Consider the following 24,064-nt stretch of genomic DNA (forward strand, 5'->3'; position numbering starts at 1 on the left):
CCTTTTTCTCTGTTTCTGCCTAAAACAGCTTCCCCAACCATACGTAAATACTGAAGGAAGCTATGTGAGAGTTACATAATACAAGTAGTTTTGCATATGTACCTACTACTGAAAGTATTACTTCATATAACAAAACTACATAATCCCCAGGGTAAGCTTCATATTTCTTACAAATGTTTAGCAAGAATAAATGTGCTACAATCACTACTTTTGGATAAACACTGTTGCTTCTTCCAGTCAGCTTAAAAAAAGCCTTCAAAAATAAGTTTTGCTAAACGCTAACCGAAACATCATTTGCCTTAGCCCTGTTTATATAAAAATTTTCTCATTCTGCTTATACAAGACAGACCTTACAGGTTCAATTCCTGTTTAAGAACTACTTAATAAACAGAATGACAAAAGATCTGTGCTGAAGGAATACATATTTCTAAGTGACTTAAACGTTACAAATAAAATGAATAAAATTATAGTAGGGCTTTTTTTTTAAGCCACCATGTACTGCAAAATGACAAAACATGCTTCTGATAACATTACACCCTAGAAAGGTAAGGAAGTGAAGAGACTGACAGCTAACTGAAATGTTTCACTTCGGCTTAAAAACAACGCATTATGCCAGGTCCTGCATATTCTTAAAAATTAGCTGAATTAATATGAGCTTGTGCAGATGTTCATATTTCAGGTTAAATGTGGCTATTTTGACCGAACATAATGTTTTCTTATTTGACCACAAAATTAAAAGCCCCACATATCCTTTCTCCCCTTTTTGTAACTACGTGACCCTTCCTATTACTCATGTCTGCTCTGGTAATTGTTGGACCCTTCTGTAAACTAACTGAATTCTCTGCAGCAGCCTGTCCCAGCAAATGAAAGTGGATCAGAAATGTAGCTGGAAAAAGGAAGGAGGCAATGGAACCTCCACCTCTTGGTGGCAGCATGAGTTATACTAACTCACTTCATCCATGGAGCTATATACCTTTAGGAAAGGGCACAAAGAAAACATTCCCTATACACTTCAAATAAGTACTGAGGCCAGTTAGAATGTTAATTGGGTTTTCTTGTTCCTGAGTCAGTTTTCTGCCTGCTTAGTGAGCTGAACTGACTCCCTAAGGGGAGCCAGTTCCAGAAGGATTGGAAAGGCCAAGGCCAGCACAAGGGAAAAAGGGACAAGAGCATGATGCCAGAAAGCAAAGGAAGAAGAGGGAATGTGATCCCTGCCTTCAGCATCAGCAGTCTGTTTGAACAGCTCAACTTATCTAGTCTCACCTTCAGAGCAGATCTTTCCTGCATCTGGAAGATGCTAGAACTAATAAACATCATCTTCAAGTCAAAATAAATAAATAAAATCAAGCTGCCTATGTTCATACAACAGGAAAACCAGGTCTACTAGAGATACTAAAACACTGATTTTTTTTTTTTTTTTTTTTTTTTTTTAAAGAAAGCCACAAGTTTGGAACAGCTTACAGCAATCCCAGCAAGTTTTCTCCCCAGATTCCATATTAAGCTTAAGTTTGCTTTATTTTCTCTTACACTGGCATATAAGCTACTTTCCTTTGGCTTGTTCAACATTTGTTCCATTACAGATATGAGACATGGAGGCAAGGAGATCTCTCTTACTTAGGGGAAAGTAGACTCATTTGTTTCTGGAAAAAAGCTACAAAAAGTTTGGCCCATTCTGCCCTGAATCAGTATTTTCAGTTAATATAGATCTCCAAACCCTGATCTTTACAAAGAAAGCTTTTGGTTCACCTTTATAACAATCAGCATGCATGCAACAACTGAAGAGTGACCTATTTATTTATATTCAAAAACTACTTCAGCTGACCTTAAAACATTTTTGAAAGTGACTAACCACTCACTACTTCAGTGCAACATCTAGAGAAATAACAAGGCTGAAACATATCTATATGCCTATATATCTATCTATATTTTTCTGCTTCTTAGATCAGCAATCCTGAATGTAGAATATTTATTCTAACAGCCTTGGGTGTTAGAATTTGGAAAAAGCTGCCCTGAACTGTATTTTCAACACAGTTATGTAGCAGTAGAGACTCAGACATTGGACACATGCTGGCACACACCTGAAAAAGACACCACAAAGAAGTCAAAGAAAAACTATTCATACTCCAGATTACTCTGGTGTAATGCTTGATCTAGAGGTCATTTACAAGTAAAGCAGAGGGTTCCCTTCTCCATTCTTCCCCCACTTCACAGCATTCTCTCCTGCCTGCTCTGCAAACTATTACTACTTGACCCACTAACACAGGAGGTGGCAAAAAATAAAAGAGGGGAAACTAATTAGAAAACTAGAAAGAGAAGGTAAGATTATTTAACCTTAACTGAAAAGAAAGGCAGTTATCCTTCATGCCTCAGTTTGCATATACATAAACCTTACACATCAGAGTTAAGAATGTAGATTCAGTTTCAAACATCAGGGAAGACTTTCTGGAGTATCAGTCACCATCATCAGCAAGAATAAGCTTCTATTAGAACTTTTCCAATTACTTACAAAATAGCCTTTCAGGCACATGATTATAAATCTAATATCAATTAAAAATGTCCATTCTCTGTCAAAAATCATATATATCAAAAAAGTTACATGCATACCTGTTTTGCGGCAGTCTAGTCACTTTGCTCACACAGCTGACACTTTCATCTCTCAAAGATTTTCTAATCCTTTCATCCCATTTGGTACAAGAGAGGTTATTTCCAAGTGGTACATCGTTGTTGTTTCTTGCTCTTTCTATTTGTCCCTCTGTGCCATTTGTGGCTTTTGGTGTACCCCCACACATTTTCTTTTGCTACAAATCTTCTTGTAAAGCTCCCTGAAAGAAACTAAATACCTGCTGAAGAGATACAGCCTCAAGCAGATTTCTTTACTATAGATCAACCATTAACGATGGTAATTTACCATCAGCTTTCTTCCCTATACAGGAACACAGTCTGCTGAATTTCCTGTTAGGGGAAAAGAAGGCAAAGAGATCTTCATATATTCTACAAGCCATTAATGAAGACAGACAGCTGTAGCTAACGTACTGCTGCAATTATTCCAGACAGAGGAGCAGACACGACTTTCAAGTTTCAGAAGCCATCATAGACTTGCTCTTGCTGCTGTTAGAGTTTTTCCTACCAAGCCTGGTGCAAAGCTGTAGCAGATACAACAGCTAATATTGACTTTAACTATGTTTGTTTCCTGGTATGTGATTAGGTAGCTGGCAATTATGTAGTCACAAGACTGAGCCATATGGCCTCTTAAAAAAAAAAGAGCATAGTTGCTTTTGCAGTGACTCGCCCTTAGTTGCAAGGTTGTTCTAACACTGGCTACAACACCCTGTTAATGGCTCTCATGTGAGCAAGTGTCATCTGACAACCCCTAGCAACCTCATATAGCTTAGGAGCAAATAAGAATCTGTCATCATTGCCATATGGTTATCACTTTAAAAAAATGACCAACACCAAGAAACACACTAGATATTCTGCACTGTAATGCTTTTACTTTTAAGGACAAATAGTATTTACACTTGGCTGAGAATCTGAAACTACTATTTTGAAAAGCTTTTTAAAAAAGTAGAAGGGAAATCAACAACAACAAAAGTGTGCCACAGGCATCAAGTTGGTTGATGAGAATTTATAGTCATGTGCCTATTAAAACAATTTAATGGCAGTACTGATGAGAAAAATATCTAATAAAATACTTCTGACCAAGAAAATTTAAGTTTTTAAACAGGACAAAGGAACCTGACGTTTTGTTCAGGCTTAGGTAATTCCACTGCAGAACAAAGTCCTTTTTCCCCATCCCTGCTTTAAAAAAGTTATCCATACATGTCTGCTCATAATTCTTGTCTTACATAGCTTTCCCCCCCCATCAGTAAAGTTTTAGACATTTTATAAGATAACAGCCATAGTGCTAGTTCCCCTCCAGATTAAAAAGGGAAAATAACTTTGCTAACGGTCACCCAGAAATACAACAGTAGAATTAGAAAACACAGTAAGATTTCAAAACTCAGTGCTACGTGCTACCTGCTAAATAGCACAGCACCCTTCTTAAAAGGATTTTGTAATCTTGGTAAACCCCAGCCTCTAAACACTGGACAAAAGTCAAGCAGAAAACTAGAGCAAGGTTAGGTTCGACAACTTGCTCAGTTGCAGAGGGAACCCTATAGCAATAAAAAAAAAAGCTCAGTTTCTATTCCCAGAATAGTGACAAGTACTAGATCACAATTACTCCTCCTCCCAAGTGAGGGAAACAAGTGAAAAGCTTTGGCCTGTTCTCAAGTTATTCAAATGATCTAGGAGAGGGCAACTCCTAGCCCTCACCTCATTGAGGAGGACTACTTTAAACATCAGTGTTCCTAGTCACCTTTGAAGCGCGAATGAAACAAGCAACTGATGGCCAGGTTCCTACACTTAGTCTAAGATCAGCAACTGATAGCATTCACTTCTGTCCTATCTTTTCCCCAAACAAAAACCAAAACAAAATTCTGAAACATTCAGTTAAATGACCACAATATTGGATTCACGTTGGAGACTAGAACTAGGAACTCCTGTAAGTGCACTAAATAGACGTGCTTCACAACACTACCTCACCTGTAGATGAGGTCATCTGTAGCATACTATAAATCCCAAAATACCTGGGGAATTACCATGGAAAATCCACAGACCAGTTTCTGAAAGAAATGCAAACCCACACATGGAAAACACCCTGAGTCCAAGGAGTAGATAATACAGAAAATGGAAGAAAGTGTCCTGCTCTCCAGATATAATCCTCTGGGAAGCAGAGTTTAATCACTCTTTTTCTAGGCTATGTGACAGCATGTCACCTGCTCTGTTTGTAGGTCATTTCCTGTCCTCCATCTCCACTGCAAGACAATTGTCTAAATGATTTCAACTCAAGGTAATACTTTAGCAAGAAAATTTGGGGTGGGGGAAAGAGGACATACACGCAATGGAGTTATCTAATTAAGAATCATTTTCTGTAGAAGTTACAGCTGTCCACTAAAACTTGAGCACTGTTTTCAAATCTAACAGAATATTTGCAGACCTCCCAGTAAGGTTTTATTTTCCAAACAGCTTTTAGAAGCAGGCTAGAGAAATGTAGGAAAACAGAAAGTTTGAATCACACCTGCTGTTTCAGTGAGCATTTGTTTTTGCAAAACATACACTTCACAAAATTGATACACAAAAAATGCCTACAATCCAGACATTCAGGATGAGTGCCAAAACACACATTTAAAGGTGAAGTGGAATCTATTTTGGATTGCTTAATGATAGTTTTCCCTCTTTTAGTCTGTTGAATAGCTTATGTAGAAGATGTGGGTTCCCTTCCTCGCTCCCAATTTGAAGTATTTACCCTGCATTGCTCCTCCTCTTCTTAAAACCTTGGATATGGAAAAGTTGTGCTGATGCCACACCACATTCTTTTTCCACGATGACTTAAAGTAGTCCTAATATGGTAAAGCACTATTAACCTCAGATGAACCACCTTGTTCAAGCATGATACATAGTTACTAGTTTCACACAAGTTAGACAGGATACATTGCAGATTAGTCATGCAACAAGTGAAGGAACATGTTATTTGCAGCACTTCTCTTTCTCTCTCAGTTTAGGTTTTCCTGTAGAAAGCGTTCTGGTGGAGAAAAATAAAAGTTCTCGATATCAGATCACTGTACAGAAAGGTTACTTTTTTTTTTAAAGATAATTCTATGTGTTACTGTATGAAAAGCAAAACAACATTGGATATATTTGTTCACTCGAAAGTTAGAATTCCACAGACTCCCTGCTTGGGGGAGGAAAACAGACTGGATTTTTGTGACGTTGGAAGCATTTTTCATCATCTTTGTTGCTAGAAAGCAATACCATCACACACACACACACAAAAAATGACCACAAAAACCACACACACCTGATAGAGGCTAACAAACAGATCTATACAAGTTAAAGTCACCATAAATTGCACACATCAGCTTTCCACAAACATCAAGAACAGCCTATTAAACCAGTGTTTCACAACTCGGCCAACTTTCGTAAGTTTGGATTCACTGTTCATCGGCTTATCTACAAGTCAGAAGTTTGGGAGCTAGGTTTCATACAGTGTCTCAGTGATAATGTGAAAAAAACCCCCTACAAACCAAAAAACCCAAACCCTAACCAAACAAAAAACCCAACAAGAACAATGTGTTTGAAGTAGTACCATAAACAGCACAGAGACAGTGCTCTCAGTTGCTAGCCCCAGAAATTGAATTCCTCATTAGCAAAGAGAAGAGCTCAAGACTTGTAATTGCACGAAAAAAGTGCATATATTTAATTGAGTTTTACCATTAAGAAAAGTATGGGGTTTTTTTGTTAATCTAGGACTTTAAATAAAGAAAGATAAAGTATGCAATAAGGTTAGCACCCTGGATCCATCACCTAGTCCTTTCCTCAGTACAGAAAGCCTTGCTTAGTCTTAATCAACTTTCTCCCTTCCATCCCACTTTCCCCCCTCAACACCCATAGTTTCTAACAGCTAGGAGAGCTCAGCTGATCTAAATTAAGTCAAATATTTTGCAGAAGTTGTTTCATAGTAATAATCTTTATAATTTCAAAGAACTGAAAGTTTATTTGTTAATTTAACTTTCTTTAGGGTTTGGGGTTTTTTCCTGTTTATCTTTTTAAAGGCACCTCCAGTAACCAACTTCCAGCTCTCGCTGGAGGCAAACAGGTTGAGCTAAACAGCAGCAGCCGGCCGGGAGCAAGTGGTGCTCGGTCCAGCGTCTCTGCTGAGCGCCAGGGTGCAGGCCGCCCGTCCGGCAGTGCCACCCCACCTCCTCCGGCATGCAGCGCCGGGTCTCAGCTAATGCATCATTCCCATGTCACTTGTTCCAGCGGCGCCATGTGACTGGGCCAGCGTCCAGGAACACAGCTACTAAATACAGACACTGCCAAGGCACGTCTGAGAACTGCCTCTGCCAGAAAATGAGATGAATAGAAATCTCTTATCCTTCCAGCTTTACTGCCTCTGCCTTTCCCCACCTTCTCTCGAACAGAAGGAAGAACTACACATTGCAGATCTGAAGGAGAATTTTGAGCAACAACGCAAGGCAGAATCTGGTATTTATAACACTGTACCAGCTCTTGTTGCATTTCAACGCTGTATGAAAAGTACTGATGAATCTCAGACCTTACTGTCTCCTACATAAACGAGCGGGCCAGCACAGACATCACCACCACACCTTAGGGGTGGTATCCTGAGGCATGGGTTTGGTTGCCTGCTCTTTCCTGTTCCTTCTCCCTCTTCTGTAAAGCCCTATTTTTTATTTTTTTTTTTTTTTAATTTCATAAAAAAAAATCTATATGCAGCTTTCAAGCCTCTGTTCAAAGGAGCAGTTTTAGAATATGAAAACAAAAAAACATGACTAAAACAATACTATTTATTAGACATAAGTAAATACATCTTAATGCCAACTGATACAGAGATATGAACAACATTGTTTGGTGTTTGACACCTTCCCCCACCCCCCCGATTTTTTCTAGTTAGTTGAAAAATACTCCTTTTGCTAACACACACACAAACACCTTCACTCAAAGTAACTAAAAACACCCGCATATTAAAAGAAACAATTTCTTTATGAATTTCCTCCACTTCTGCTATGAAAAGGCTATATTCACAAGCAGGCTTTGTAAACTTCAGAGAACATGGCATTCTCTTGCAAACTTTACAGCCAAGTAAGTTCAGGGTACTCTCTTCAGGGGTGCGGAAAGCATTGCAAATCCCCTCCTCACCCCTGTTCTGAACACGCACTCCCACCACATAAGAGAATGCTCTCTAGCAGGGCTAGAGGCAAGCACTACCCAGGGACCCCATGCCCTTCTTCCATGGGAAATTGATGCAGAAGGGGTCAGTTTCAACTAACCCAAAAGTGCATATTCAGCAGCATGATTTCACTAAAAAAAAAAAAAAAATTAAGTTACCTGGTTCTAGGTGCATATCCATCGTGATATGCACCATCTAGGTGCATATCAGATGCAGCTCTCTAGCAGTGCTGAAAGCTGAAGCAGCCCAGTTTTTTTTTTATCAGCTAACATCAGCTATCAGAGGGTGAGCCCTCTGTAAATGGTCATGTTACACTGTTGTGAGTGCAAGACGTTCTTTGATTCTTTTAAAATAGAGATTGTAACTGAAAAGTTAGTCTGCAATAATCAGGAGGGGAATGAAGAAAAACTAAGTATGCTGAATATTTATGAAAATTTACTGATTTACCCAGCTGGCAAGGATATGGAAAAGAACACATACGCAAGGAGCCATGCTTGATCACCCAAAAGTTGCTATAGCATGAACAGCAAAGTCCATCCCCTCTGTCTAGATGAATGCCAGGAAATCCTGACTTAGATTGAATGAAGTGATAATACAGACGGATATAACGTCAGCTGCAGCATTTTTCACTAGTTATAGCCAAAAATATGTTTTGCTCCTCTTGTTGTTATGATAATGTCTATTCCATCCAAAACACTTTCCTTAACCCTCTCTTGTAGACAGCATTGAAGGTAGCTTTCCAGTAACTAGCACTGAATCTTGAAGGCTTACATACATTTATTTTCAAGTTTCACTGGAAAGGGAAGGAGGAGCCGCGTCTTAGGACCCCATACAGAAGATCAGGGTAGTTAAATTACTCATACAGTAATACCTTCTCAATGAAAAAGACTACACACAAAACCAACCAAACAAACCACAGTCCTGCAGCTGACTGGCATGGGCAAACCTAAACTTACTACAAGACACTATGGCAAGGGAGTTACGTTCTGTTTACCAACAATTGTGTAGGACTTTGAATGTATAAATAGTCATTAAGTTATGAAATAGCCTCTTGCTTAAAGCAGGCCAGCTGCTCTAACTACTTACAAAGGATCCTAAATGTTTTCTCAAAAATACTGGTATTATATTAGAATTAAAAGTTTATACAGCCAGGTTGATACATAATTACAGTTGGCCACACCGAGTAACATGCTAACATTGACAGACTGCTACTTGCCAGCCAAACCATGAAATATCTGGACAAAAAAAAAATAAAAAATAATTAAAAAAAAAATCACAGAAAAGAGCAAAGTGCAACCTTGTCATGCAACAGGAAAAGGCTTCACACATTGAAAAGTCAGTGATAAAAACAAACTACAATTTCTAAAATGTCAGTCAGTAAGCTTATGCAGTAATTACTTCTTTAGACAAATTAGAAACCTTTCTCCTCATGAGAAGGTAAGAATTGGTCAAGCTCCTTCAGTGTTCCCCAGTAAAACTTTGTATAAGGAAGTCCTTTATAACGGACCTGACTTTCTTCCGAGATGAAGTCTACCAGAGCAGACTCACTAGGACCCTTCTTAACAATTACAGATTCAGGACAACTTCATTAAAAAAAAAAAAACAAACAAAACTCTCACTCTCTTTTCTAGTCAAAAAAGGGCCCAAGGATACAACTCTAATGAAGTCTATACTCTAGCCAACTTTTAGTGCTTCAGTAATGCAAATGAAAAGTCACTATTTCAATCAGATTTCCAGTTCACATGACAACACCACATTTTAATACAAATATACAATTATTTCTTCAAGCAGTAAACAAAGTTTCATTCAAGTCATCTTTGACATTCCATCCAGGTGTTTCTTCTTTAAAAACAAAGAAATCAGGCAGATGTAGTGTCAATGTATACATACGTTCACTGAGCTGACTGTTTCAAAAAACCCCATTGTCCACCACAAAATACATTGTTCTGTTCTCATTTTCCTCTCCATTACATACCTACCCCGGACTCATTATCCAGCCCAGCTATACACAGGCATTTTACAGTCACCAAGTGCCACCATAAAGTGACAAACAGAAAAAGCTAGTTTTCAAATACATATTATTTTCCTAGTTCCATTCAAAAGCATTCCCAAACATATTCCTGTCTGTAAGACTGCACACAGGAACTTTTGAACACAAGACATTTAGTATCTGAATTGTTTCTCAACTAAACCTTACTCTGACCTAGTCCACAGTGGATGACTGACTTATATCCTCAACTCTCCCAAATACTGAAGTCATCAGGTGTTACTCACTCACTCTAGAACTTGGAATCATATGTGAAATGGTTTTAGCGCCTAGTAAGCATGCTGTATATCCACAGCCAGATGTCATAAATATCTTTATAACCAGAGAGGGTTAATTTTTTCCAACTCTTTAACTTGACATTACTTAGAAACTCTTTTAACAGTTGGTAAGGCAGAGGTTGGCACTCCTGAAGATGTTTCTGCTGGCTACCATGTGAGAGCAACCTTCCTCCAGGCTAAAAGCCAAGATCAAGTAAGAGCTCAGATGCATGTCACTACAGTTGTCTGCCAAGTGAATTGAAGTAGTTACCAATTCCTAGCTCCTTATTCCAGCCCTCTCAACGCAGCTGAGGACTAGAACATATGAGCCCTCCATAACCGTTTCTGCGTTAAGTCTGACAGCTTAACACAAATAACTGCAAGAGATGGTTATATTGCTGACCTTCACACAGACACGACTGAGGAGGGCTCCAACACTCTCTATTCTATCAACACTACCTTGGAAGTGACAAATGTCCAGCAAATAATAAATTTCAGCACAGCACAGGAGAAGGCAATAGCATCTTGCACCACCGCAGCCATTTGCCAGGACCAGAGCCTTAACACACACGAACTAACCCCGCTGCTGTACAGCTGGGCAAAGTGGTTTCTGCACCTAACTCGCTTCTTCCTTGTGCCTGCACCACAGGTCACCAACCTTCCTTTCCGGCAGCTTAACAGGTCTTTGCCCAGCTTGTTTAACCCAGTCATGTTAAACAAGCCAAGACTTCAAAAACAAAAGGCCCACGGCCTTTCCTAGAGTAGGTTTTGTCTTAAAAAGCACAACTCATTTTAGAGTGCAAGTTAGAGAGCAGAGTGTTAAAAGTGAAGATTTCAGAAGGTCATTTTGTGAGAACGTGAAAGGAAAGGCAAGGAAAGACGACAGACACAAGCACTCAACTGTTCAGCAATAGTTAGATGAGTTCATGTGTCCACACATAGAAACACAGAAGACGGACACAAAAATTTGTCTTAACATAAGCTAATTCCTTTGAGTTGCAGATTTTACAAACCTTTCATAACTGTCTTTTCCAGACCAGAGAGGGCTTTAAGATTACAACATTATATTAAATTCTGTAAAATGATCCACATTCAGTGAAAGAATAACAGTTTAAGAATAACCTGCTTAGAACTATGTCTTCAACAGTTTGTAGATCATTCTCTCCGAGGTTTCCTTCAAAAACGTCATCCAATGTACTATACTGAGATTTGTACCCCTGAAGCTGTGGATTCACATACCCAGGCCCAAAAGTTGAGCAATTTTAGGTATTGGATAATATCCAGATTCAGAATTCAGAGCAAAGACTCTGCACAGAAATCCAGAGCACCGAGCTCATTCCAGCCAGTTTTCTTAATGACAATAGAAGCTAAGAGTTATTATTGTAAGAAACTTCCTGACTTCATTATAAAATATAAAGTACTAAAGTGTTCAGATTTCTAATTTAAAAGTGCTAATACCAAATTCAGCCTGTTAGCACCTCTATTAGAAAAGTAAATAAATATTGTCAGATTGTTTACTTAATACAGCTGATTTCATTAGCACATGTGAAACTGCACTGAGCACCTTGGAGGAGAAAAATTGAAGTGTATTGCATCAAGGTGAGAACATGCTGCAGAGAAAGCTCCATACTGATTCAGTAATTACATCACACACAGCTCAAGTTTCACTTCAGCACAGTCTATGGAAGGAAAATCATGAGTCAGTTTTAACAGCAGCAAGTGAGATGTAAAACCCTCATGCCCATTTATCAGTACCATTCTAAGAATCTCACCAATATCCAGGAAGCGTGCTGGCTGACCAAACATATTTTGGCTGTTGGTCACGTAAAAGCACCCACACCTCCCCTAATTGAAGTGGGGAAGGCACAGGCACTATAACTGAAACTCCTAAGCTAGTCCTCTCGGTGCCTCAGAAGAATGCTTTGCCTTGCAGTCTGTGCCAAAGTTTGTCTTGTGACCTCAATCTTGTATATAAAAACATGACATTGCTACAGTATTCGAATGACAAACCCATACAAATAGGGCAAATAGAGTGAGGCAAGAAAGGCAGCAAGCACTGTTAAGGAGAAAGCAGAATGGAGAAGAACCCGAGCCTGAAGATTAAGAAGTGGAGGCTAAGCACACACAGGAGGTGATTCATGACAGGCAAAGGTGAACAACCACATCCATGCCTGTTAGTCAGATCAGTAGTAATCTGACACTATCACAGAAAGTGCTTGCAAAGGTGCAGACACATTTGCTGCCTTCGCACAAGTACCACCCAATTCAAAGTCCTCCTTTTCTCACTTGTTCTCTCTAGCAAGCCTGTTAACCACCATCCTACAGAATTGCATTCCTCCTCTTTTGCCTAACAAGTGTACCCACAGAAACCTTCACATAGCAAATATTGGTAATTAGGATAGCATAAGATCATTCTTCTTACAACAGTTTGTCTAAGTGGCATGCAAGAAAACAGTGTGCTCTTAATCAAGGGGTGTGCTTAGTAGAAACAACTGTTGACAAATATAAAACACAACATATTGCTCTAAAACTGAGTCTTCTCTTCAGAAGCCATCCCTGAACATCATTAAGGTGCAAAGTAGATTACAGATGAAAGCACATGATTGTTAGTGTCAGAAGGAACATCTAAAGGAACAGGTATGTCACCAAGGTCTGTAGCACACATAGTCAGTATTCATCTAAAGAATTCTCTTTGCAAAAGAAGTCCTCAGCAGCTTCAATATTACCAAAATGCCAGAACAAGAAATAAATTGCTTTTATGAAAACAATTACTCCATCTTCTGGCCCCTCCGACCCCAGCTATTTTGTCACATCTACTCTCTCTGGGCTTTTGGTCTGCTGTTACTCACTGTTCAGACCAAAGCTGCAGCAAAAGGCCACTACCATGCACTGGAACACCTACATCCTGCAATGTCAAAGTGGGATGACATGATGACTAACGATTACAACAATTTTGTCAAGCCTCTTCCATCTTCCTTTCCTCTCAAGTTTTAATAAAGCTATTCTGCTACTTCAACTAAGTTTACATAAGAAAAGTTATGAAGTGTATGTTTACATGAAGCCAGCCTCTACTGACAATAAAGCTCTGCATCAGCTTTTTAAAAGTTTCTCTACAAATTCAGCTTTTATGAATGTTCATATTTTTCAGCCCCAAGCAGCTCTATCTTCTCACTCACATCAATCCATTTACGTCAACAGACAAGTATTCTCCTACAGCATCAGCATCATTGCTTTAGATTGTAGTGTATTCTGCTTTAAGTTGTGCTATCGACACGGGAAGGTAGCTCCAAGGCTTTCTGTTGCTACTACTCCCCAAATCACTTTCTACTGAGCATAGTATGTTGCAGAGTACTCACCTACCTAGTTTTGGGCACGTAAACAGCAAAAGTACCCTAAGAATAAGGAATGAAGCACCTGCTATCCAACTGTGCATCAATTTAAGAGTCAGGTGTGTAGGAACTGCGCTACTAGCTGGTTATGTCACGTGGATAAGTTACCTGTAAATCAGAAATAAGATAACCCACTAGCAAAACCAATTTGATCAGTCAGGCAGGAATGCATCTTTTCATGGAATTAAATTAAATAACCAAGGTACATTCATCCCTCTCAGAACGTCAGTAGCTTACACATTTCCACAGTTTTTTTAGCCATCTGTGGCAAAAAAGAAAAAAGAAATAAGAAGGGGGTGTCTTCTTGCAACTTTAAGAGAGAATGAGAGTTAGTCTCAGAGCAAAGCTAGAGGAAACCAAGAGGTTGTTCAGTGGCAGAAGTGTGTAGGGGAGGGGAAATCAAAACAGCTTAAGAAGAATGGCCTTGGTTCCTGCAAAGCTCAAAAGCCGGAGGACTTGGGGTTTGTTTGTTTTCCTTCAAAATAGCCCTGGGCTGGAAGTGTGGTTTCCACGTCAAAAGACCATACTTTCAATCACTTCCTCTCTAAGCTGTTTTCTTGAGTGAGACTGTAATAAATCTCTTTCTGCAGAACCTACTCTTTAGCTCTCATTACTGAGGAAAGGCTAATGCCAGAGCAGAAGTATAATACTGCACCTTAAGGCTCACCTTCAGCTGTCAGTGAAAAGGTATGGGGCTTAGACTTGCTGTTTTACCTTCCCTGCCCCCACACTCAGATCTGGCCCTGGGCTGCACCGCCCTTCCTACAGCATATAAAATAGTGATTTTTCTTTCAAATGCTTTTTGAAGGGTTTACAATCAGATGTTTGATGATATTTCCATGTATAAAGATGTACATGGGTGCTCAGCAGTGTTATTGCTGTGTGGATGTCTACAAAGCTGCAAGAAGCTCAAGAGAAACCCAATTAGGCTACAGGAATTTACTGAGGAGTGTTTCATTTTAACAAAGATATAACAAACTGACATGCAAGCAGACTCAAAGCTCACTACCACTTTCTTTCCTTTTTCAGAAGGTGGAACATTGCCAGGCTGGTAATAAATGCTGTGAAATAATGCTTAGCGAGTAGCATCTCACCAAGCATTTCAGCGCTATGACCAAAGGAATTACTAGTATCAGCTGCCAAACAAATGATCTCATATACCAAAGCTAACAAACTGTTACCAGATAGATATCCTGCAGTTACAACATGACATCCGCTCCATTATAGACACCAGAAGGAGCAGCCGATACTTAAAGCTGAAGAAACAGCCCGTTTCCAAGTTTCAGACACAGCTGAAATAACACAATCTTTTTTTTATATACAGAATCCACATAAAATGAAATTATTCCCTGTTTTACAACATTCCTTCACCAAGCATACCAATATCAAAGAAATATCATCAGAGGTTGCAATGCAGAAATTACACATTCAGCAGTGAAAGCAGTCTTCCAAAAACTTCAAGGTACTTCTTTTCATTCTTACATCCCTGGATATAGGCACTTCATTAAAAAAAACTAATAAAGACCAAAACTAGTGTGAAATCTTAGCCCTCAGTTTAAGGATAATGTCAATCTTTCATGTTGAAAAGTACAGAAAAGCACTGATGTGAAATCTCATTCTAGAATCACATAAACACAATTACAGAGAAACTGCTAAAAATTTAAGTACAATCAAACTATCTGCAACCCGTATCCATTTCCTTAAAGCCATCCCCCGATACCTTACTCAAATTATGCTTAGCACTTCAGACATTCTAGTCTTGAGATACCACGTGCTTATAAAATACTCTACTTAATCCCTAAAATTTAAAATTCATGGGAAGTAGGATGCTTTGTTTTTGCAGTAATGGCTACCATTCTGCTGAGCACAAGACCCTGGTAGCACTCCAAAAGTCTGTACAAACTACTCTAAATCAATCTTGTAAGGGAAGTTACATTTAGTGAGAAAATAAGAAATATTAGGGGAATTTAGCCACATAAATAAACATTTCTTACACACAAAGTAATTAGGATTTCCTCAAGAGTATTAGAGGCTAAAAAGAAATATATTGAACTACACACACTCAAATATCTCTGTTGAAAGGTGTGTGTATATATGTATATTTTTATGTATGCATTATACACATATATACACAAGCACACATAAAGATATTTTTAGTTAAGGGAAGCAAAAAGCAGTAGCAACAGAAACCAGAAGCTGAAGATCTGTGTACAAAACTGCTTAAAACGAATACAATACCATGTCACTAACACCCATCTGTTCTCCAGCTGGTTTATAATTTCTCTTTTTAAAAATGAATTAAGGTATTCTACAACTCTAACTACTACCCTTCCACCACTTCATACTTCCATTATTTTGAAGGGAGGCGCAGGCCAGTAGAAAGTCCTACTATCCTAATAGCTCTATATTAACATCTACACCTCACGTTTACTTTTTCCTCACCCAGCAAGTAAGGGTTGTGTTTATATGAACACGTAGTGCAGCCCAACAGGACTAGATCCACAGAGTGAATTAATTGGTGCTAAGGACCTGACACCCACACTATACCTGTTCCGGGGTTTTACTTTTGACCAGCTGTAGTCTGGTCCCAGGGACTGAATGCCCATTAGTGGTTGGAGCACACTTTCTAATTTCATTCAATCCAACAGGAATCCAGTTTACGCACCAAAGCCACTTGGCTACGTGAGCCAAAGTGCAGTAAGTGGAGACAATTGAGAGGTTTTCTTTAAAAGAGCACTCCTGATCCAAATTAAGATGTTAATGCTCACGCACCCAAGAAACCATTTCCTGTGGCTCCACATACAGCTATAGGCACCATGTCTCTTTTTCTCTTTGAGGCTGTGCCAGTTCATCCTGGTAAGCAGCATGGACCTTGTAGCTTGCTGTTCTCTTCAGAGCCAAAGAGAAGAAGCAGCACCGATATTTGGTCAAGTTTTAGCTCCAATTAAAGGGGAGGAGGGCAACAGAACAAGCACGCGCATTACTTGTTACAGGCAAATCTCAAGCCTGGTTGATGGCCTTCTGCAACAGAACTTTCTCCTGGTGTTCCTGGGAAGACTAGAAAAATACAAAGCTTCCTAATGACGTATTTGAAAAAAAGTTGTCAAATTAAGTTAATCTGAGGAAGTACTATCTACTAAAGAGATTTTTGGAGATTCTGCTATTGCTTTGGGTGAGGAGGGTGCGTGAAGACACTCAGGCTTTCAAGACACTTGTAACAATTCAAGGTCCAAGGATACAGGACCTGTGAAGAACAGGATATGTTATTGGTTTCACAGGGACGCTTAAGAGAGCTATAGGCAGCAAGACATACTGAATGTGGAGAGACCTCACTAACAAAAACACGAAGAGGTAATAAAAATAACTAAAATCCTTAAAAATACAGGCTTGCCATTAGAACAGAAAATGATCCTGCCACTTTGCGTCTAACAGTGATCAGCCGCATATGCTTAATACAGAGACTACCAAAAGATTAAGTCTTCCCTTTTGCTTAGGTCCAATCACATATCTCCAAACCAAGATTACTGCTCAACAGAAAGTCTATTAAAAACATTGTAGTAGAGCTTCTAAAACCCAGTAAGTATGCTCCTGCAGGTCATCAAAAGATCACTGGAAAGAAAGAAAAGGCATTGCAGCACATTTAAAAGTCATAAGGAAGAAGCTTAATGCAATATTAACAGCACATGCAATATTAACAGCACATTAACTCCACATGCAAAATTCTTCAAATAACTTTATTAACCTTAAGTTTGCCAAAAACTAATCAGATAGCAAAGGAATGGGGGAAAATAGGGGATAAAAAGAGTGATGAGTACCTACAATAATATTTTAATGATAACAGTTTTTGTTTGAAATGTCACATCATTTAAATGTTATTCAAATGGAAAACTGAATGTGGAATATCTTACCTAAGGAATATGAAAAAGAAAAAAAAAATGCAGGCCCTAACCTCACAAAACACTCCAGATGGAGCAATCTTACTGATTTTAATGGGGGACACACTGTGCAAGGAATCTGCCTTCATGGAGATCCTTGACGAATCCAATAAACTTAAAACTAGAACTAACAGCACTGGTCTCTGATACAGAGTACTTGGTAAGATTTTAAGTACAAGGCAAAATAATAGTTACCTGGGAATTGCCACTCATTTTAAATATGGAAATTATATTTATTTCTTTGAAATTAAAGGAGATAATTAATGTGGTAAGTGCTACAAAAAGTAACTAGCAAGTATAGCATATAGACTTTACAGCCTCCTGAAATTCACCAACCCTTCTCTGATATGAATGCAGCACCAGTACCGTGTCCTACCATTCTCAAAGGAATTGCCTTATAACCCAAGTATCCTAATGCCATTTTAATGTTACTCCATTTTTCACCACGATCTCACAACTTTGGCCATGCATACGGCCATGGCCCACACAGACTGTCTTTGAAATCATAATGGCTCCACGATTGTGATCTTTCATACTTGGCACTACAGCACTTTGTGGATCGAGATATTTTCCACCCCTCTCCCTTACCATTCTTAATAGTTTCAGTGGTGAAAGCCCAAATTCCAATTCAATCCTGTATGTTATCTGGTCACAAGACTAGTCAACTCATGCCGAACAGAAAAAGAAAAGACACAGAGCTTACCGGACATGCATGTGATAGTCACTGTGCTCACCAGGACCGGTTTGGTCTTGTGAGCAGAACAGATGCGAAAAGTAACAAAGCTCCAAACCACCAGCCTGAGCAAAATGCTGTTCCCGAGGGTTTAGAAAACAGTAATGATTCAGTATCAGATAGCGATTACATATTCAAGCCCTGAAGTAGCAATAGCTAAGTCTCACCTTTAAGGATTTGCGATACGGCAAGGAAAGAGAGCAGTGAAAGGTACCTCATGCTCAGCGGGTCACCAGACTATGCACGTGTATTTAGGTCACAACAGTTAAGCCGGTTTTTAATTTTCCTGTGCTGATGAGACCTGAACACGAGTTACCGCTGCAATCACACACAAACGCAAGGAAAGAGAAGGCCTGGCGCCTCTCCCACGGTGTGGCCGAGGGGCCGGGCGGTGAGCGCCCCACGGTTCCCGAGCGTGCCACTTCCAACTCGGATATAAAATGGCTGAGAGATCCAACGAGAGGGAAAGGCGGGGGAAGAGCCACCCCTGCGCGGCGGTGTCTCCCACCGCCCCCCCCCCCCCCCCCGCCCGGCCGGGGGTGCCCCCTCCCCGCAGGCCGCTCCTCCCGGCGGGCCGCTCCTCCCGGCCCCTGCGGAAACTTCGCAGAGGGGGAACCCCGAGGGGGGCTGCGGCACACCTGCGCTGCGGCCCCTCGGCAGGCGGCCGGGGACGGCGGTGTTCTCGATCCCTGCCGGCCTCTCCGCCACCTGCCCCGCTGCCTGGCCGCCCCCCGCAGCCGGGGCAGCCCCCGGGACCCATGTGGAGCCGGCTCCGGCGAGCCCGGACCCGCCCTGCCCCCGCCGCTCACCTGAAGGCGGGCCCCTCCCCCGGAGCCCGGCCGTGGGGCGCCGCCGCGCTGCCGCCCCTTTTGTTGAAGAGCTTCTGGAGCAGGGTGGGGGCCATCCTGCCGCCCTGCCCCTGCCACCGCCCCGCCTGGCGGCGGTGGCCCCGCCGCGCCTCTCGCAGCGGCTCAGCGGGCGGCGAGCGGCGGCGGCCGCGGCAGCATCCCCGCCGCCGCGGAACCGCCCAGCATCGCGCGGAGGCGAGGCGAGGCGAGGGGAGCGCCGGCCCGCTCAGCCGCGCCGCGCCGCGCCGCTCCTGGCGGCCGCCCGTCACCTGACCGAGGGGCCGAGCCCGCCCGGCGGCGCTGACAGCTGCCTCCCTCCCTCCCTCCCTCCCTCCCGCCGGACGGGGCACGGCGGGGCACGACGCGGCGCCAGCAGCCGCGCGACCGGAACGGGGACGCGAACGCGCCGCGCCCCTCCAGCGTTCCCCATTGGCTGCGCGGCGATCCCGGCCCCGCCCCTAGCACGTGGTAAGGCGCCGGGGGCAGGCTTAAAGGGGCACGGGCCCTGTCCCGCGCTGGGCGGTGGCGGTTGGGGACGTTGGCGGGGGGCAGAGGGGTGCGTGCCTCCGTGTGTGCTTAGGCAGCCCGGTGGGCCTGTACGTGCGTGCAGGTATACACATGTACGGGTGTATGTGCGCATACATTACACGTATTTTACATCTACATAGTAATAGGCATGCGGATATACATATATATATATTTATAATGTATCTTTTACAATACATTTCCCTCTATATAGATATATGTGTGCACACATATACACATACCTATGTACATAACACGTCCCCTGTATTTTGCGATTTACAGCAACATTTGTGTGCGCCGAAGCAAGCGTGAACAAACCAGCCCCCCGTGCCAGACGGGGCCGTTCGCCCCGTTTGGGCCGGCAGCGAAGCACCGTGGCCGCGGCTGCTCCAGCGTCCCCTCCCTCACGCCAGCCAAGGCCGCGGCCCCGCAGAAGTCCGTTGGGTTTTCGGGACGCTCATGTCCCTCCTTTTGCTCCACGCACAAATTCCAGTCGCCAGTCCGGGAAAGTTTTAATCTGATTTTTTTTTCTAGTCCTGGTCTCTGTAATGGAGAGACCCCCGGCATAAAATTGTAGAAGTACTGCGATTCCCTTCAAGAATCTGAATTTTGACTTCAGTCCTTGACCAGGCAAGCGAGAACATTTTTGCAGGAAGGTAGCTCTGCTGGGACAGTGCCTATTTTCACTCATTTCTCTTTAATTGATCTACTTCATTCACAAAATAATTAGACAATGCTACAGTATTTGGGGGTCATTTGGAGCTTTATGTTCGTTTGTTTAATTTGGGGGAAAGGGCTGTTTGTGTGGTTTTGCCCACCAGCAGGATGGCACTACCACGCACCCACCAAGAGAGCGCAACTTCAGATGCTCCTTTTTAACTAGCTAGGTAGCTGCATAGTGTGGTGCAGCAAACAAAAAAAGCAGAATCACGATAGCTTCCCACTCTCTTCAGGAAACTTGGAGACGAGACATGGAGAATGGCGATCACTACAATAGTTGTAATGGATCATTACAATAGTTGACTGCATACCCAACATCCAGTAGTGGCGGAAGCGGTGGAGGACGTGTTGGTGCTTCGGAGCCAGCCTTTCAGTGCCTGGAGAAGCTGATTTCTCTTTAAAATAAAAATCAAGAGATGACTGTCTACTGGCCTGATAGTCTGATCAGCTCCTCCCTCTATAACACCAGATTGAATCTTGTAATGCTCGGCTGACCTCGACTGGAGGTCCGTTCTCAGAAGGGATCACTGTTTTGAAGGCTCTCAAGCACTTCATCTGTGAGACTACATACCCAACGTAAATCTTTCAGCTTGGATGTTCTTACTGCTTTTGATTCTTTACTTCCACAATCATCACCAAATGCCCCCAGTCGTTACGGTCAACCCACTTAACCAAAGCTGAAGGACAGAAAAGTGAGGGTATAGTGATGATAGTACACTGAAAGGGAAGTGAATAGCAGGGTGTGGCTGAACAAGATGAAAGACATCATGGTTGACATAGTAATCAATGCAAATGAGAATCTAGGCATCCAGCTCCAGAAATAAGCACCGGACTGTATTTCTCATAGAACAGTCTTGAGAAACTTAAGGTTGCAAATACCATGGCTGCCACTCTATGGCTACATCTGCGTTAGCAAGTAGTGTTGAGCAGTGGGGGCAGAATCAGACTAAACCAGTTGTCTTACAGAGCCCGATGTCCACATCACAAACATTTTACAGGGTTTTATTTTGGACTAGTCGTAATCTGGTCCTGTCAGCAGAATGAGTGTCAGTGGTTGGAGCTCACTGAATGTGTTTCTGAAAAACATCTGGTTTAGTTTCATCTGAAGATGATCCACTTTGTATGCCCAGATGCCACTCCAAAATGTCAAGCAAGGCAAAGTCAGTGAGGACAACTGGGGTACCGACTTCAAAAATGCACTTCTGATCTGAGCAAAAATGGCAGTGTAAATGCACCGTGCATGTTGGCTGATGCTCAGTACAAAATTAGTTCTTGATATTTTCTGTTAATGTGTGTGACAGTCACTATGGTCTGAAATTGATACAAAACATTAAGACACTAGTGTTCTGAAGGTTATTTCTGAAAAAAATAATGGGGAAAACACAGCAGAACCAGCAAAGGACTACCAAATAACTTTCACAGTCAGTACACACTGTCCCACCCCAAACAGAGTTTGGCTATAAAGAACAAAGCAAACGCGGTGATTTTTCACTAACCCATGAGTGCAAAATATGAGCAGATGTAAAGAAAAAAGCCATACCATCTGTGAAGCAAAGACCATTTACAGCAAGAGAGTGTGTCTACAGCCCTCACTCTTCTAGGAAATATAGGAAATAAAAATGTGGCATATGACACTCAAAACCTTAGTCAGTAATCTTGTGACTAAGGGTCAGACTCTTTATGTGCAGTGAAAGACAACGTAATTGATGAAACTTCAGTCAGAAAAGGAGCCAGATTCTTAACATAGAAACAGATGGCACTTTGTTAGAAAGCTGTCAATACATAAAAAGGATCATTCAAACCCTGGAATAGCTGAATGCCTGGATAAGTATTTCTGTGTTTCACAGAGCATAAATCTCTCTGAAGAGTCTCTCCTGAGAATGTAGGACCTAAGTTTTATAGCCAGGACAGGCTGGGTTAAAAGCCAAGTCTCCTAAGTCACACTTTGCCTCCCCATCACTTAGACCCGGATGAAACTTTGAGTTCCATTACGGCCGCTTCCCTTCCACCCTGCTCAGTCCTGAACGCACAAGTCCAAAATGCTCCTAAACCTCTGTTGTCAGAACTAGGCTTTGGAAGAACCACAAAAAGAAGCCAGACGCCAGAACAGGTAAGCTCTGAAGATTTAACAAAAAGTCTGTTAATCCAGGATGCTCGTTAACGACTTACTGCTCAGTGTGGTGATGCATGCTGTGTAAGTTACATGAACACAGATAAGTCTTGCTACACTTTGCAATGCATCAGCAACATTATGGATTCTGTAAAATAAATAAAATCCCATTTTTATTGCCACCTCAAACGTGCTAAGTAAAATGCGATATCAAGAAATGTCTAGAATTATTCTCTCTCCATATTGTTATTATTACTACTTAGCACAGTAAGCCTAAATTACTCGCCACAGAGAATTTTAAAACCTATTATAAAACGTATTCCACTTTGCAAGCAGGGACAGAAACTGACAGCAATGGAGAGCTCGGGACTGCAGCCCCCTGCAAACCAGCTTACTCATCCGACATTGAATGGAGCGTTACATAACTCACGCTGTTGCTGCAGCAACTTTCCCCAGCCCCTGAACAGTGCCACGGAGGTGCTGCCTCAATACAGACATGCAGTTTCACTGTCTTTCTACACAGAAGATACAGCCAGTTGAGAATGAAAGACAGTTTAAAGGGAAATATTGTTTCAAAATTACTGGGAAGTATTGATGTATGTAATGAAACATTTAATTTTCAACAGTCTTTGGTGTTAAAAATAGAGAGAAAGGCCAGAAAAGGGATGTCTTCTTTTAATCACCACAATATAAATATCAAGTAACATGGTGAGAATCGGATTGTGTGAAGGTAATAGGTATTTACAATCCTCTAAAATCACTCCTGTTACTTATGTATCTTGTCAAATTTCCTAAAGCAAAGGTACACCGCTTTTTCCTCCAGAAGGGCCTGAAGATGTACATACCCGTGAATGTTCAAACACTTGTTTAGAACCTGGTTTGGCTCCTCTCTACAACAGAGTTGTTAGCATTGGTAGATTGTATTTCTGAGCCTCCTGCCCAGGACTCCATCCAAAGCCTAACTGGAAATCCTCATGTCCCAGATTTTCAATGGTGAAATCCGTTGTGGGACTTACTATTTGCTGGTCGCACTCTTGCCTTTAAATCCATCCTGATGTAGTTCACCTTGGCCTCCATCCTACCCACATTAGATGCAGACCAAAAAGGCTTTCTACGTAATAAAAAATGCAGTCATCATAACTGCTATTTTAATACCTGTTGGTGATAACTATGATAAACAGAATTACACATTTACATGAAATTGCAGTAATATACAGGACATACATTTGTATCAAAAGTGAGGGCAGGAATTTAGCAACAAAACCGACATCCCACATCAGGACTGCGGCAACAGTGGCCAACAGCTAGCTAACACTTTGGGCCTCTCCTTGCAAGCCATGGTTTGTACTGTTACCAGAAGTCACAGGCACTCTCTGCCATGCCTCCTCGTGTCCCGAGGTCCTAAATGCTACTCTGGTTATTTGCCTCTAAAACATGTTCTAAGCAGAGCTAAAATATATAGCTAAAAAGTCTGCTTATTTTTGCTTGGTTCTTAGCTAAACCATTTCTTTAGGGATCAGCATATCTGAAAGTTAGTGATGAGTAAATGCATGACTTTTCTTTCAATTTCTGTCATATTATGTCAGCTCTGTGTAGACAATTTTCTTTTTAAAACATCCTGAGACAAGAACATATGGTTCTTTCATTGTTTAACATTGTATTTCAGTTCAGCTTAGAGGAATCAGCTCAGAGTCAGTAACTGCTCAGTACG

General features: G+C 41.5%; 1 protein-coding gene across 7 annotated transcripts in view; it reads right to left on the minus strand.

Moving 5' to 3' along the window:
• FNIP2 (folliculin interacting protein 2) overlaps positions 1-19,087 on the minus strand; it is a 52,781-nt gene extending 33,694 nt beyond the window's left edge. For 3 of the 7 annotated variants that reach the window (XM_076336602.1, XM_076336598.1, XM_076336600.1), the window contains exon 1: positions 2,605-3,139. In XM_076336602.1, the coding sequence (XP_076192717.1) occupies positions 2,605-2,789 (185 nt within the window). In that variant the 5' untranslated portion in view covers positions 2,790-3,139. Of the gene's footprint in view, positions 1-2,604; positions 3,140-18,120; positions 18,147-18,959 lie in introns of those variants that run through there. The other 4 variants (XM_076336605.1, XM_076336601.1, XM_076336603.1 and 1 more) reach the window with 3 other exon arrangements.
• Positions 19,088-24,064: the final 4,977 nt, after the last annotated feature.

The sequence above is a fragment of the Aptenodytes patagonicus genome, chromosome 4 (genome assembly GCF_965638725.1).
Source record: "Aptenodytes patagonicus chromosome 4, bAptPat1.pri.cur, whole genome shotgun sequence".
NCBI classification, from domain to species: Eukaryota; Metazoa; Chordata; class Aves; order Sphenisciformes; family Spheniscidae; genus Aptenodytes; species Aptenodytes patagonicus.